This window comes from Podarcis vaucheri (genome assembly GCF_965113315.1).
Source record: "Podarcis vaucheri genome assembly, chromosome: 1".
NCBI lineage: Eukaryota > Metazoa > Chordata > Lepidosauria > Squamata > Lacertidae > Podarcis > Podarcis vaucheri.
The window spans coordinates 6,159,220-6,174,937 of record NC_138759.1 but is presented as its reverse complement, the minus strand read 5'-3'; the positions used below and the strand labels follow the sequence as shown (position 1 = coordinate 6,174,937).

Here is a 15,718-nt window from a genome sequence, read left to right as displayed (position 1 = left end):
AACTCGCCTGGCCATTATTTGCTCTTCCCCGCACAGGCTAAAAAGCGCACTCCTGGGTCATGTTTGATCTGGCATGGATGCACATGCATGAACCCCCAGGTCTTGCCCGACAGCCGCGCACCTGTGTGATCTGTTTCATGACTTTCCCCCATCCTTCCTCCCTCCCTCTCTTAGGTGCACATAGGCTACCTCCCTAACAAACAGGTGCTGGGACTCAGCAAGCTGGCAAGGTAAGAACCTCCAGGTAATTAAAGTAATGCTGTTTGCTAAATTGGATTGCCTTGAGCGGAGTGTGTTTAGCTGCATAATCTGACCCTTTTCTAAGTCCCAGGAAGCTGTGCTGTTGTGTGTTAGCCTCCTAGTCTGGGGCAAGACTCATCTGCGAAAAGGATGCTTTCAGCTGTGAGCCTCTGTGCAGAACACATCAGTTCATGACGGACGGATGCCCTGGCAGACCGATTGTGTTAGTGCTATGCTGAATTCCTCCCTGTGCAATTTTGATAGGTGTGTTGTTGTTGTTTAGTCGTTTAGTCGTGTCCGACTCTTCGTGACCCCATGGACCAGAGCACGCCAGGCACTCCTGTCTTCCACTGCCTCCCGCAGTTTGGTCAGACTCAGGCTGGTAGCTTCGAGAACACTGTCCCACCATCTCGTCCTCTGTCGTCCCCTTCTCCTTGGGCCCTCCATCTTTCCCAACATCAGGGTCTTTTCCAGGGAGTCTTCTCTTCTCATGAGGTGGACTCTCATGAAGGAGTCTCGGCTTCAGGATCTGTCCTTCCAGTGAGCACTCAGGGCTGATTTCCTTCAGAATGGAGAGGTTTGCAGTCCATGGGACTCTCAAGAGTCTCCTCCAGCACCATAATTCAAAAGCATCAATTCTTCGGCGATCAGCCTTCTTTATAGTCCAGCTTTCACTTCTATGCATCACTACTGGGAAAACCATGGCTTTTACTATATGGACCTTTGTTGGCAAGGTGATGTCTCTGCTTTTTAAGATGCTCTCTAGGTTTGTCATTGCTTTTTGATAGGTGTATGTTGGCCAATATTACAGCCTTCTTTTTTTCAATTTTTAAAATTAATTTTCCAAATTTAAGACAAACACACAAAAAGAAAAAACAATACAGTATTAGAAATACAAACATATAAACACCTAACTGTTAAAGGTCCAATTTAGTTTACATTGTTAAATGACTTCCTCAAATCCCTCCTGACTGACTTTCAGTAAATCTCATTGTAACAGTTTTCCAGTTTCTATTTTTCAATAAAATTTACTTATTCTAATGTCTATCTTCCTTCCTTTTCATAATATTTTCAGTCCATAATGTTATAAAATTCGACATATTTTAATCCTCGGCCAATTTGGTACCTACAAGTGATTCTACTTATGTTATATTTGAATATCTAGCTAAATAGTCCTTAAATTTCTTCCACTCTTCTTGATGTTCCTCTTCCTTCTGATTGCGGATTCTTCCAGTCAGGTCGGCCAGCTCAAAAAAGTCCAACATCTTCATCTGCCATTCTTCCACTGTTGATTTTTCTTGCGATTTCCAATTTTTGGCTAACAAAATTCTTGCTGCAGTTGTGGCATACAAAAACAATCTAACATCTTTTTGGGGCAATTCCAGTCCTATTATTCCAAGTAGAAAGGCTTCTGGTTTCTTAATAAATGTCTATTTTAACATTTTTTTTCCAATTCATTATAAATCTTTTCCCGGAAATCTTTCACCTTGGGACACGTCCACCACATATGGTAAAAGGTGCCTTCTTTTTCTCTACACTTCCAACATGAATTATCATTCGTATGGTAGATCTTTGCTAGTTTTACTGGGGTTTAGTACCATCTATACATCATTTTCATAATATTCTCTTTTAGTACAGTGCATGCAGTAAATTTAACCCCTTTCTTCCACAACCTTTCCCAATCTTCAAACATTATATTGTGTCCATCATCTCTTGCCCAATCTATCATCACAGATTTAACTTGTTCATCTTTGTATGCCACTCCAACAATAAATTATACATTTTAGATAAGTTTTTGACATTAGGATCTAACAACTCCATTTCCAATTTGGTTTTTCCAATGCAAAACCATTTTTCTTGTCAAGCTTATACAATTCATTGATCTGAACATTACAGCCTGCCACTTGGTTAAAAGCTCGTCTGCCCAGGCATTGTGTTTTAGTTGAAACTGCTTTCAGTGCTCCTTAGTTTAATGTCCTTTCTTTGCCTTCCATCTTTTTGCTGTTCGTCATTCCATATCCCTAAGCTGTGCGGATAGTTTCATTTTTGTGAATTGTCCTGGGATTTTCTGATACAAATTCAATTATAAAAAATGATTAAAAATAGCAAGCTACATGCTAACTTCCTGAAACAGTAAACCCTCCATTCACAATTTGGACTGATACGGGACTCAGCTACATTAGTAAAAAAAACCCCGACATTTCAAATTTGTTATAAACATGGAACACCAGATGGCGCCAGAGAGCAAAACAAATTTGGTGTGATTTTTACATAGAGTTTTTTTCTTTTGTTTTAACGATTAAATTTCTGACTTGTTTATAGTGTTTTCCCCCTTGTGTGTAGATCCACCAGTGGGCTGTACTGCTTATGTTGATTCTCCTGCTTTAATCAGCATCTTGATTAAATCTGACCTTCCACATTTCTTTACAGCAACTGTTTGCTGGTTTGATTTGATTTCTATACCACCCAATATATTAGAAATGTCAGAGCAAAAAAACCGAAGCAGCAACAAGCAACTCAATTTTTTTTTGCTTGCAAAAATACACATGTAAATATAAAACTGTAACATTAATACAAAGTTACTAATATGTGTAAATCAATATCAATTCATTTTCCACCCTCTGGGTTCTCACTAGGGGTCCAAACAGCCTCTCAGCTCGCCCACAAAAATCTCACCATGAGAAAAGTTCCTGGAAACAGTGGACATCACCCCAGACTTGCTTTTTATGGGCAGGCCGTAAAAGGTAGATGGTTCTTACTGCCCATAGCTGCCATTCAGCGCAATCCCCACACCCAGTTCCAGGTGCAGCAGAGTGGGAGAGGGGCTGTTGTGCTATTGGCCTGGTTGTGGGTTCCGCAGAGGCGAATTCAGGTGGCGCTGTGGTCTAAACCACTGAGCCTCTTGGGCTTGCCGATCAGAAGGTCGGCGGTTTGAATCCCCACGACGGAGTGAGCTCCCGTGCTCTGTCCCAGCTCCTGCCAACCTAGCAGTTCAAAAGCATGCCAGTGCAAGTAGATAAAGAGGTACCACTCCGGCGGGAAGGTAAATGGTGTTTCCATGCGCTCTGGTTTCCGTTACGGTGTCCCATTGTGCCAGAATCGGTTCAGTCCTGCTGGCCACATGACCCGGAAAGCTGTCTGTGGACAAATGCCGGCTCCCTTGGCCTGAAGCGAGATGAGCGCCGCAACCCCAGAGTCGCCTTTGACTGGACATAACCGTCCAGGGGTCCTTTATTTTTATCTTTATACCCGATATACCTGATTGGCCATGTTGGAGCATCACAAGAGACCTGCTGGATCAGGCCAGTAGCCCATCTAGTCCAGCATCCTGCTCTCACAAGAGCTAGCCAGATGCCTGTGGGGAAACCCAGAAGCAGGATCCGACCACAAGAGCCCTCTCCCCTCCTGTGGTTTCCAGCAACTGGTGTTCAGAAACATTGCTGCCTCTGGCCATGAAGGGAGAGCAGAGACCTTGATAGCTCCATGAAACAGGATGCAGTGCTGCTCTTTGTTTCCTCAAACCTTGTGGCAGCCTCTCGCCTATTGTGGTGTAGTGGTTAAGAGCGGTGGACTTGTAATCTGGTGAACCGGGTTCGCATCTCCGCTCCTCCACATGCAGCTGCTGGGTGACCTTGGGCCAGTCACACTTCTCTGAAGTCTCTCAGCCTCACTCACCTCATAGGGTGTTTGTTGTGGGGGAGGAAGGGAAAGGAGAATGTTAGCCGCTTTGAGACTTCTCAGGGTAGTGATACTCCTTCATAGATCACTGCCTTACCGTGTCGAAGGGGCTGGAATAACTCAGAGAAGCCATGAGCTATCATCACCTCCTGGCAAATAGAAGGGGGAGAAATGGAGGCAGTGAGAGATTTTACTTTCTTGGGCTCCATGATCACTGCAGACGGTGACAGCAGTCACAAAATTAAAAGACACCTGTTTCTTGGGAGAAAAGCAATGGCAAACCTAGACAGCATCTTAAAAAGCAGAGACATCTCCTTGCCAACAAAGGTCCATGTAGTAAAAGCCATGGTTTTCCCAGTAGTGATGTATGGAAGTGAGAGCTGGACCATAAAGAAGGCTGATCGCCAAAGAATTGATGCTTTTGAATTCTGGTGCTGGAGGAGACTCTTGAGAGCCCCATGGACTGCAAGAAGATCTATCCATTCTGAAGGAAATCAGCCCTGAGTGCTCCCTGGAAGGACAGATCCTGAAACTGAGGCTCCAGTACTTTGGCCACCTCATGAGAAGAGAAGACTCCCTGGAAAAGTCCCTGATGTTGGGAAAGATGGAGGGCACAAGGAGAAGGGGACGACAGAGGACGAGATGGTGGGACAGTGTTCTCGAAGCTACTAACATGAGTCTGATCAAACTGCGAGAGGCAGTGGAAGACAGGAGTGCCTGGCGTGCTCTGGTCCATGGGGTCATGAAGAGTCAGACACGACTAAATGACTCAACAACAACAACAAGGATACTGATAAAGTGGGGTTTCAGATCCAAACTCCTCCTCCTCCTCTTCTTCTTCTTCCTAGCCTCAATTTCTTTATTTTCTTAGCTTGCTAATGACATCAGTGGGGACTTTCTGGCCTTGTGGCATTTGGTGATTCACTTCCCTCTCGGCTTTTGGCTTTCCGGGTGCAAGAACTCTGGAGGGCAGCCTACATAATTGCTGCCTTTTTGTCCGTCTCCGGGGGAGCAAATGCTGAAATTACCCTCCAGCGTCACGCCTGCCTTGCGGCGCTTGTCTTCATCCTCAAGTGTAGGGAGGGATTCGTTTCAGATGCATTTATCGGCTCCCTGCTCCAGGTCGATCGATGGGTTTGCATCATTCCACAATTATCCCCTAATTGCACAATCACAGAAAGGACTTTTGGGCGAGAACGGTCTCTCGCGTCTGATGCTAATAACGGCACTGAAAACATGTCATTTCCTGCAAATCTCCCAGCAGTCAATAAATCGCTAAACAGTGCTCACCGGCTTGATTCCTGGCCGGTGTCAGTGATGTCGTGACATGACTGAGCGTCAGGGCCAGAGTTTAAATCTCACTCCGGCCATTTACTCACTGGGTTGCCTTCGGGAAACAGCTATGCCGTTCCCCAAATCTGTAATATGTGGAGGAAACAACCCCCACACACAACAGTCCTGTGAAGTATATCAAAGCTTAGAGCAGTGGTTTTCAAAGCGTGTGAAATTCCACACTGGTATGGCAGGAGATAATGGTGGGACAGTTCAAGCACAATCAAATACAGATTTAAACATTTCAGTATGGTATCAATTTTGTTATTATTTGCAGGCTATGGATAAACATCTTTTCAAAACAAAAGCAAGAGCGATAACTAGTTGCATTTTCCAATATATTTCTATATTAAAATTGGTGTAGTGCAAACAAATTTTTATTCTCAAAGGGTGGCCCAGAGAAAAAAAAAGTTTGGAAAACACTGGCTGAGAGAAACTGGCCTGAATACTCTCAATGCTTTGTGGCTTGGCAGTGACTTGAACCCAGATGTCCCTATTTTATTTTATTATAATTTTTAATTTTTAAAAATCTTTATTATACATAAACCTAAACAGTACAAAACAATACTGTACATACAATGCATACCATACCATACATACTTACCTGCAAAACATACATTACCTATATACAAACCCAACACAGACACACCATCAGTGTTTGACTTCCAACTCTTCTCATTGTGCTATTTTACAATTTATTAATCTGTACGCATTTCATTTTTATTATTCTGTTTTCTAGACGAGTTTTGCTATACATTTCCTCTATTTTCTAGATTCATTCTATGTCTGTCAGGAGATCCACCCTATCCATATAATTTTTAAGATATTCTTCGAAAACCATCCATTCCTTATTAACTTTTTGTATAGTGTTTCCTCTTACTCTCCCTGTTAACTTTGCTATACAGTCGACTTACATATCCCTCTGGATACAGAATCTTCGGGATACTTCCGGGTTTCGCTGTGCATGCACGCGCAGAAGCGCTCAGTCGCGCTGTGCGTGTGTGCAAAAGCGCGCCTCTATTTACGTTATTTTCGGAGGGCGAACGGACCCCCGGAATGAATTAAGTTTGTATCCAGAGGGTCCACTGTATGTAAATATTTAATCATTTTCTCTAACCAGTCTGTGAGCTGGTTATTTTAACCCGGACACCCTCTCCATCCACTATGCTGGCACAGAGGACTTAGGAGACTTGTGGGTGCTGCCTACACTGACTGGCAGCTGCTCCCTAGAGATTCAGAGATTTCCCCATCCCTGTCAGAGGCCTGCCTGCCCCTGGTGCACACAGAAGCTTCACATACAGACCAGGCCTCTGAATCTCGCTTGCTGGGAACTGGAGCAGAGAGAGGGGTTTTTTGCCTTCCGGTGGGCTCCTGCTGGACAGGCGTGATGGGCGCAGTATGCCTCCTGATCTGATCCAGTAGGCCTCTTATTCTGCTTTTCTGCTCATTCACGCAGAGCTTTGATGTTAACTATACCTCAATGGGCACGCGAATGGCAGATGCCAGGCTCTGCGATATGGCTGGACGTTTGTGCCGACAGCTGCCCTTTGGGGCTTTCTCCTTTTCCTTGGAAACTGAACTGCATTAATTTGCGGATGTACTGCTTTGGGTCGAAAGGCCTCGTGCACCACAGACCCACCCACCCACCCACCGCCGTTCCCTTCGTACGCATGCAACACACAGAACTTGGTTTCGCTTTTGAGAGCTGCTTCTTTCTTTTTGCTCTGATTCCTGGCCTAGTGTCATTAAAAAAACAAAAACAAAAAACTGAGCAATCTTGGGAGAAAAGCAGTGACAAACCTAGACAGCATCTTAAAAAGCAGAGACATCACCTTGCCAACAAAGGTCCGTATAGTCAAAGGTTTGGTCTTCCCAGTAGTGATGTATGGAAGTGAGAGCTGGACCATAAAGAAGGCTGATCGCCGAAGAATTGATGCTTTTGAATTCTGGTGCTGGAGGAGACTCTTGAGAGTCCCATGGGCTGCAAGAAGATCAAACCTCTCCATTCTGAAGGAAATCAGCCCTGAGTGCTCACTGGAAGGACAGATCCTGAAGCTGAGGCTCCAAGACTTTGGCCACCTCATGAGAAGAGAAGACTTCCTGGAAAAGACCCTGATGTTGGGAAAGGTGGAGGGCACAAGGAGAAGGGGACGACGGAGGACGAGATGGTGGGACAGTGTTCTCGAAGCTACGAACGAACATGAGTTTGACCAAGCTGCGGGAGGCAGTGGAAGACAGGAGTGCCTGGCGTGCTCTGGTCCAGGGGGTCATGAAAAGTTGGACATTACTAAACAACAACAACAACAACAACAAAGTCTGCACCAACCTGCTGCCCTGCGCTACAATTTAAACACTTAATTGATGCAACAAAAAACAGCATAAAATACAGTATAAAAAGTGAATAACAATAAATTCAGAATTAAAAAATCAGTTTAGGGTGGAAATCCATCCAATAAACATTAGATGATCACGAGGGCTAGCTGGCTAAATTAGTCGTATTTGGGCCAGCGAGGAGACCAGGGGAGAATTAGCTGTGGGATCCCAGAGCAGGTAATCTTCATAAAAGGGGAGAGGGAGGGAAGGAAGGGGAATAAAAGATCAGGCTAAGTTCAAATTGAAAGCCAGGCGGAATAGCTCTGTCTTACAGGCCCTGCGGAAGGAGGTTAAATCCTGCAGGGCCCTGGTCTCATGGGACAGAGCATTCCACCAGGTCGGAGCCATCACTGAGAAGGCCCTGGTGGAGGATAATCTGACTTCCTTAGGGCCCGGGACCTCTAAACTATGATTATTCATGGACCTTAAGCCCTCTGCTTAAGGTTCGGCAGCGTTTGTAGAATTGTACAGTTGGAGAGGGATCCGATGGTCATCTAGTCCAAGCCCCTGCAACGCAGGAATCTCAGCTAAAGCATCCATGGCAGATGGCCTTTCCTCTAGCCTCACCCAGAACGACCTCCCACAAACCTGTAACAATACTGTGAAGCCGGTATTCTTGAAGTCAGTAGCTATGGAGGTTTCCAAGACTGCAGCCTCCATTGACCTTGGAGCTTTGGGGGCTGATTTGGGGGAGACGGCAAATTTGAGAAGGCCATGCTTTCGTTTTGCTACTTCATTTGTAAGTGCTGCACCGGATTATCCAAAGCTGGCTTTCGCTTCCTTGCCACCTTGCTGGCTAAGAAGCCCAGGTAACTTTGCACAAAACCCCCCACACCTTCTCTTTGTCCTATTTTATTTAAAGCCGCTTGTGGCTCCAAATCAGGTTTGTCAACAGGAGAAGAATAATCTCTCCTAATAGGATTTCTCGGACTAATGTGTCGGGTTAGTATACTTGGGGGCGTGATCCTGGAATAGTAAATAAACACTTTGTTTTTTTACTTTGCATTTTCGTGCGGATTTAATTTTGGAGCTATAATTGGATCAATGCACAGTTTCCTAAATGCTTTGCCTGGCATTCTCATGGAAGGGCCTGGGACAGATTTTTCTGTGATCTCTCTCTCTCTTTGTGCTGTTTCTCACCACTGAGCAACGACCCTGGTTGCACCCAGGCGGTACAAGAAGGATTCAGCCTGGAGCTGAAAGCAGCACCTTTTGCTCCCCCCCCAAAAAAAACCCTGATTGGTCAGGTGAAACCCCCGTCTAAATACACTGTTTTAAGAACTGGAAGCTAAAAGGTGTCTCTGGAGACACATACGTCTGGATTGACAAGCAGGCTAGAAGAGATTGCTCCAGTAACTTTTTGACCTTGCCAGTTGGTATGTTCTGCACCTGCCCATCTACGAGCTCCAGACACTTTGCAAATCTCTCCAAAGAACTCTTAACTTCTGGCTCTGCCTAAACTTAAATCCCCCCCGGTTTACTATCCCTAGTACTTCAAGACTCCCATAAAATTACCTGGCTTAAGTCTAAACTACAAGAAAGAAGATTCCACCTAAACATTAGGAAGAACTTCCTGACAGTGAGAGCTGTTTGACAGTGGAATTTGCTGCCAAGGAGTGTGGTGGAGTCTCCTCTTTTGGAGGTCTTTAAGCAGAGGCTTGACAACCATATGTCAGGAGTGCTCTGATGGTGTTTCCTGCTTGGCAGGGGGTTGGACTCGGTGGCCCTTGTGGTCTCTTCCAACTCTATGATTCTATGATTCTATCAAAAACTTCACTCTTGTGGCCTTATCCCCACAACACCTACTCACTATGGACCCTACTAAAGCAAACAGGCTAACTGGTCAACGTCTAAAAGATATTGAGCATCAGAACAACCTGGCCACTATGAGGAAATTCTGCCCTTGGTATGTTCATTTTCCACCTCTCCATTTTGATTCTCTGGCCCCATATCTGCACAAACTTATTATCCCAAAATATAGACGTGCTTTCACACTTGCAAGACTGGATGTTTTGGTATCTGCGGTACTTGAGGGTCGGTTCCAAAAGATCCCGTCTGAGAAACGTCTTTGCCCCTGTGGAGATGGTAGCACCGAAACAGCGGCACACGTCCTCCTGTCCTGTACTCTCTCTACAAAGACCTGAGGAACGAGATCATCGCCCCACTCGTACTAACCATCCCAGGGCGCTCAACCACTGCCACAATGTCCTTTCTTCTATCAGATCAAAATGAGCAGATAACAGCAAAGGCTGCTAGGTTCATAGCAGGGGCAATCAGAATAACAGCCACTAACTGACTGCTGATTCAGGACTTTAAATTGTGCTCTTACATCAAATTTCCTTTTTTGCGTATACTGTAATGTTTTACTGTTGCTATGGCCATTGGCTAAGGCGAATAATTTTTTTGCAAATCCCTTTGCGTGATCCAGGTTGGTGGGTCTGTCTCTACCCAACCCAAGCTAAGAATGTTTGAAGTCCTGCACATTTTCATGGGAGTGATGAAAGTGTGCCCACAATTCTCCTATTAAAATTAAGGTGCCTTGAAAGAGATTAGCATGGGAGGGTGTGTCCTGATCCTGGGAATTTACCTGGTCTGGTCTACCTTGATTTTTTGGGATGGTTTACAGGTGGGACCATAACAGGAAATTTGTGTGATTTATGATGGGGGAGGGATACAAAAAACCGAGGATAAAGTGTGTTTTGGGGAGGGAGTCCCGTTTGTTTTTGTTGCTTATCAATTAATTTACATTCTGTCAATGCCCAAAGCTTGCTTTTTTGGGTTTGTAAGTTTGACCTCTGCTTGCAAATCTACAATTTGAAAGTGCCGTTGTAACAGAACGCTGCCTTTTCTTTTTCTCCCTTTTTAAAACAAAGGATTGTTGAAATCTACAGCAGAAGATTACAAGGTGAGTAATCCCTTGTGCTCTACCTAATGATATCTCTCTCTATAATAAAAATGGAACAGTGTCATCGTACAGCCCTGCCATTGGAGGAATGGTAATGCCTCATCACTACCCTGATATTGCATGAAGTCAGGATTAGGGTAAGGGAGCAAACCAGTGCCGGATTTATGTATAAGTTAAGCAAGCTGTAGCTTAGGGCTCCACTCTCTTGGGGCCCCCCAAAAAAATTAAAGGGAAAAACCCTGGATGTACATTTCCAAAATATAGGATAAAAACAAATAAAATAAAACCTACATACAGCAGCCGTGTTTGGTGTTGTGTAGGCTCCTATGATGTAAGTCATGGGCCCTGCCTGCTAGCCTGCTCCCTCAAATATCACTGGTTTGCTCATTTCTATATATAGGGTGCCTACATTCTGCATGGACTGATTGCATGCCAACATGTGGCATGCAGCTGCAGACTGCAGTGCAGCACAGTTCCATTCAGGTCAAGCTGTTGCACCTGCTATCTAATATTAAAGAGTGCTTGCAGACTGATGATCAGGCAGCATAGACTAAGGGTATGAGTCTTATGCCTGCTGGTTGATTTCATGTAATACATAATTTATTTATTTTGATCCCATTATAAAATTACTATTAATATAGTAAAGGTAAAGGTACCCCTGCCCAAACGGGCCAGTCTTGACAGACTCTGGGGTTTGTGCGCCCATCTCACATCTATTGGCCGGGGGCCAGCGCTGTCCGAAGACACTTCCGGGTCACGTGGCCAGCGTGACAACGCTGCTCTGGCGAGCCAGAGCCGCACACGGAACGCCGTTTACCTTCCCGCTGGTAAGCGGTACCTATTTATCTACTTGCCCCCGGGGGTGCTTTCGAACTGCTAGGTGGGCAGGCGCTGGGACCGAGCAGCGGGAGCGCACCCCGCCGCGGGGATTCGAACCGCCGACCTTTCGATCGGCAAGCCCTAGGCGCTGAGGCTTTAGCCCACAGCGCCACCCGCGTCCCTCATACTATTAATATACTTCTTCTTAATTGTATTTCAGTTCAACAATTACTTTGATAAAATACATAATTTTCTTACGTGCCAATGGCTTGAGATACCTGTTAGGTTCATAAATTACCATATAGCATATATTCAACACAAAAAACAGCAGCAATTTGTTGTTGACAAAGGACAGCTGGACATATAAAGGGCCCCATGACCTTCAGTAGCTTAAGGTCTCATCAAACCTATATCCGTCAGATAAGTGCTGGAGATGTAATGAGGTTGAGGGTACGTTTTATCATACGTGGTGGACTTGTAAAAGGGTGTTGGGAAATGATACATAAAGGGGGGGGGACGTTTAAAAGTACCTTTCCAAAAAAAGCTAGAGTCCTTTTTGTTGGGGATAATTCAGAGGGAGATTCCCAGGTGTCAAAAAAGACTATTTATGTACGCTATTACCGCGGTCCATGTTTTGTTAGCTCCCAAATGGAAAACGAGCGAGGTCCCAACCAAAGAAGAATTGCAACTTAATCTGATGGAGTATGCACAGTTTGCAGATTTAACATATAGAGTAAGAGAAGAAAAAGAATGCACGTTTAAAGAAGACTTGGAAAATGTTTACTGAGTATACGGGTGAAAATTGTGTTCATTGAAAACCACTGGTAGCATTGAGATAAATTCAACACTGAAAGTAAGTTCTGATGGTTGTAACAATGGATTACTGAATGGTTTAGTTCATGTAAAAGATGCAGGGGTGTATGGTAGGCAAAATGAACCAGGGAAAGAGGTTCAAGAAGGGAAGTAAATGAATATTCTAAAATGATGTTTAAGTGAATATTCTGAAATGTACCTCCAAAAATGAAGGGGAAATGTGTGTGCGTCCTATGGGGCGAATGCAGGCTTTCGCTGAAGCCTGGAGAGCGAGAGGCGTCGGTGTGCACCCACCCCTCTCACTCTCCAGGCTTCAGGCAGCTATCCACAAGCTTTCTGAGCTCGGCGGGAGTTCCCGCCAGGCTCCAAAGGCTTGCGGATAGCAGCCTGTTCTGGGGGCTGGGGAAGCTCGGACTTTCCCCGTCCCCAGCCCTGCAAGCTCCGGGAGCGGTGGCGAGGTTGTGTGCCATCTTGCCGCCGCTCTTGGACCTGTTCTAGGGGCTGGGGTCGGGGGAAGCTTGGGCTGGGGGAAAATCCCCCCCCCTTTATTTCTCCCCTTAAAAACTAGGTGCACGCTATGGTCCTGTGCGCCCTATGGAGCGAAAAATACGGTAATCTCTGCCACCCAAACAACTCTTTCGTAATGGATGTGACTTGCAGAGACATTCCATAAGAGTTACAGACCTCTTTTCCCCACCCCGTTTTCTTTCCTTGCTGCAGTTCAGGAGCGCCTCACGAAACAGATTGCCATCGCCATCACGGAAGCCTTGCAGCCTGCGGGTGTCGGAGTGGTGGTTGAAGCGACGTAAGCATGCGCAGAGCTCTGCTGAGTTACCCAAGAGGGGAGAGGGCTCCATCTCTCTCTCCTAGATGGCTAGGGGTTAAATGTTGTGGGTGGGAGGGGCATTGCTCAGTGGTTTAGCATCTGATTTGCATGCAGAAGGTTCCAGGTTCCAGGTTCAATCCCAAAAACATCCCCAGAGAGACTCCTGACTGAAACACTCACCCACCCCAAGAGCTGCTGCCATCAGTGCAGACAGTACTGAGGTAGAAGGACCAGTGGTCTGACTCAGAATAAGGCAGATTTTTGTGTTTCTAAGGAAGTCAGACTGTCCTCCACCAGGGCCAGGGCCTTCTCAGTGATGGCTCCGACCTCGTGGAATGCTCTGTCCCATGAGACTAGGGCCCTGCAGGATTTAACCTCCTTCCGCAGGGCCTGTAGGACAGAGCTATTCCGCCTGGCTTTCAATTTGAACTTAGCCTGATCTTTTATTCCCCTTCCTTCCCTTCCCCTCTGCTTTTTATGAAGATTACCCGCTCTGGGATCCCACAGCTAATTTTCCCCTGGTCTCCTCACTAGCCCAAGTAGGACATTAGATGATCCCCAGGGCTAGCTGGCTAAATTAGTCCTATTTGGGCCAGCGAGGAGACCAGGGGAGAATTAGCCGCCCACAGTAGAAAAGCCCGCCCTGGCACTCTAACCGATGAGCAGGCTCTTCCCCGGACTCAAATCTCAGGCCCTGGACTCTCAGCCTCGCACCCCTGAGAGCCCTGCACCCCTATGACCTATGTGTAAGACGGCCCTGACAGGGGTTTCCCCATAGGCAGATATCTGGTTGGCCGCTGTGAGAACAGGCTGCTGGACTGAGAGGGGCCATTGGTCTGATCCTGCAAACTCTTCTCATGCTCTTATTTCTGAAACATTTAATTAGGTGGGTTTTTTTTATGCTGGGGATGTGACTGACTCCAGGGTCTCCTAGCGAGCTTCATGTCCGCGCGAGGATTTGAACCCTGCTCCCCCAGGTCCTAGTCCGGCACTCTTAACCATTTCGCCGCGCTGCTTCTTGTCTGATGGCATCTCCCCCCTCTTCCTTTCCCCCGCAGGCACATGTGCATGGTGATGCGAGGGGTTCAGAAAATGAACAGCAAGACTGTGACCAGCACGATGCTCGGAGTATTCCGGGAAGACCCAAAGACCCGGGAAGAGTTTTTGACGCTCATCCGCAGCTAAAACTGTGCCATCTTCCTCCGGACTGTCTTGTCTGCTGTTGGTTATTTTGCTGCTTTCTTCCCTCCTCTCTCTCTCTTTCCGTAAAGTAACTGTCCATTTAAATTCCCTTGTTTTCACTTTTTATTGGTTCTGTAAAATGTTCTTTACGGCAAGTCCATTGTGACCCTTCATTCGCTCAAGGCAAGCTGACCCCCTATTTGGGAGGTTTCAAATACCGTATTTTTCACTCTATAAGACGCACCAGAACACAAGACGCACCTAGTTTTTGGAGGAGGAAAACAAGGAAAAAAATATTCTGAATCCCAGAAGCCAGAACAGCAAGAGGGATTGCTGCGCAGTGAAAGCAGCAATCTCTCTTGCTGTTGTGGCTTCTGGGATAGCTGTGTGTAGGAGTGCAAATGGCCAGAGATGCAGAGGTGTAGATTGATCAAGAATCATATCAAAATAGTTTAAACCCAGTCAACGCAATGCTTTCATTGCTGACACAGATGGCTTACTCTATATCTGTTATAATTCCTCATAGCAATCCCACCTGATCACTACATCTCTGGCCATTTGCACTCCTACACTGCGCAGCCTGCACTCACTCCATAAGACGCACACACATTTCCCCTTACTTTTTAGGGAGGGAAAAAGTGAGTCTTAGAGAGCAAAAAATACGGTAACTGTCCATTTCAATTCCCTTGTTTTCACTTATTATTGGTTCTCTAAAAGGTTCTTTATGGCAAGTCCATTGTGACCCTTCATTCGCTCAAGGCAAGCTGACCTCCATCTGGGAGGTTCCAAATAGTCTTGAAAAATGTTTTTTTTTTGGCCGATGTCCTCTCACAACGCTGTCCGTTGATTTTGGTGGATGGTTTGAGTGGGATTTTACAAAATTTATTCTGCTTCTTAAGATCGTTTAAAGCGAAAGGACATGCTCCTTCAGAAGGAGGGAACGCGAAACCCCTTCTTTCCAAATAACTCACAAAACGCATCCTTCCTTCAAGGGGTGGAGCAAAGGCAGGTAACCCAGGGGCCACAATCCTTCACAGGCCAACCTCCCAAGGGGCCACACGCCAGCTGTGATCCCTGCATTGCTGGGGGTTGGACTAGATGACCCCTGGGGTCCCTTGCAATAATTCTGCGATCCTATGAAGGCCTTCTCCCCAGACTGAGAACTCCTCCCTGGTTTCCAACACATGGCCAGCCACGGTCCTTTCATGGGAACGTTTTTCCGTGCACGTCAAAGAGTCCCGTCCCCTTCCTCTTAGGTAACCAAAATGCCACCATCGTCAGAAGTGGCTTGCTGCAGTCTACACGGAAAATTTATGGAAGGGATGTTTTGTAAACCCTCTTTTAATTAAGGAAAGATGGGGCAGTAACTGGAAGCAAGTGTTGAGCAGACTCTAAGCCTCCCCCTCCCTAAGCCTGGCTGATCCACTTACTCAAATACTCAGTAAACCGGGGACCCCTGGGCCTCTAGAAGTCATTGGGCTCCAACTCCCACCCATCTCAGCCAGCTTGGCCAATGGTCCCAGGGATGAAAGGTGTCAGGAAAGGGCAAT

General features: G+C 46.1%; 1 protein-coding gene and 1 long non-coding RNA gene across 2 annotated transcripts in view; one reads left to right on the top strand and one right to left on the bottom strand.

Annotated features, from left to right (window-relative positions):
- The window catches only part of GCH1 (GTP cyclohydrolase 1), a 41,122-nt gene extending 26,849 nt beyond the window's left edge, over nt 1-14,273 (top strand). Inside the window, exons 3-6 of the mRNA XM_082219739.1 lie at nt 175-230; nt 10,497-10,528; nt 12,881-12,965; nt 14,045-14,273. Of these exons, the coding sequence (XP_082075865.1) occupies nt 175-230; nt 10,497-10,528; nt 12,881-12,965; nt 14,045-14,171 (300 nt within the window). The 3' untranslated portion in view covers nt 14,172-14,273. The remainder of the gene's footprint in view (nt 1-174; nt 231-10,496; nt 10,529-12,880; nt 12,966-14,044) is intronic.
- The window catches only part of LOC309531109, a 157,119-nt gene extending 141,521 nt beyond the window's left edge, over nt 1-15,598 (bottom strand). Inside the window, exon 1 of the long non-coding RNA XR_014219085.1 lies at nt 14,399-15,598. This is a non-coding gene — a long non-coding RNA (uncharacterized lncRNA). The remainder of the gene's footprint in view (nt 1-14,398) is intronic.
- Nucleotides 15,599-15,718: the final 120 nt, after the last annotated feature.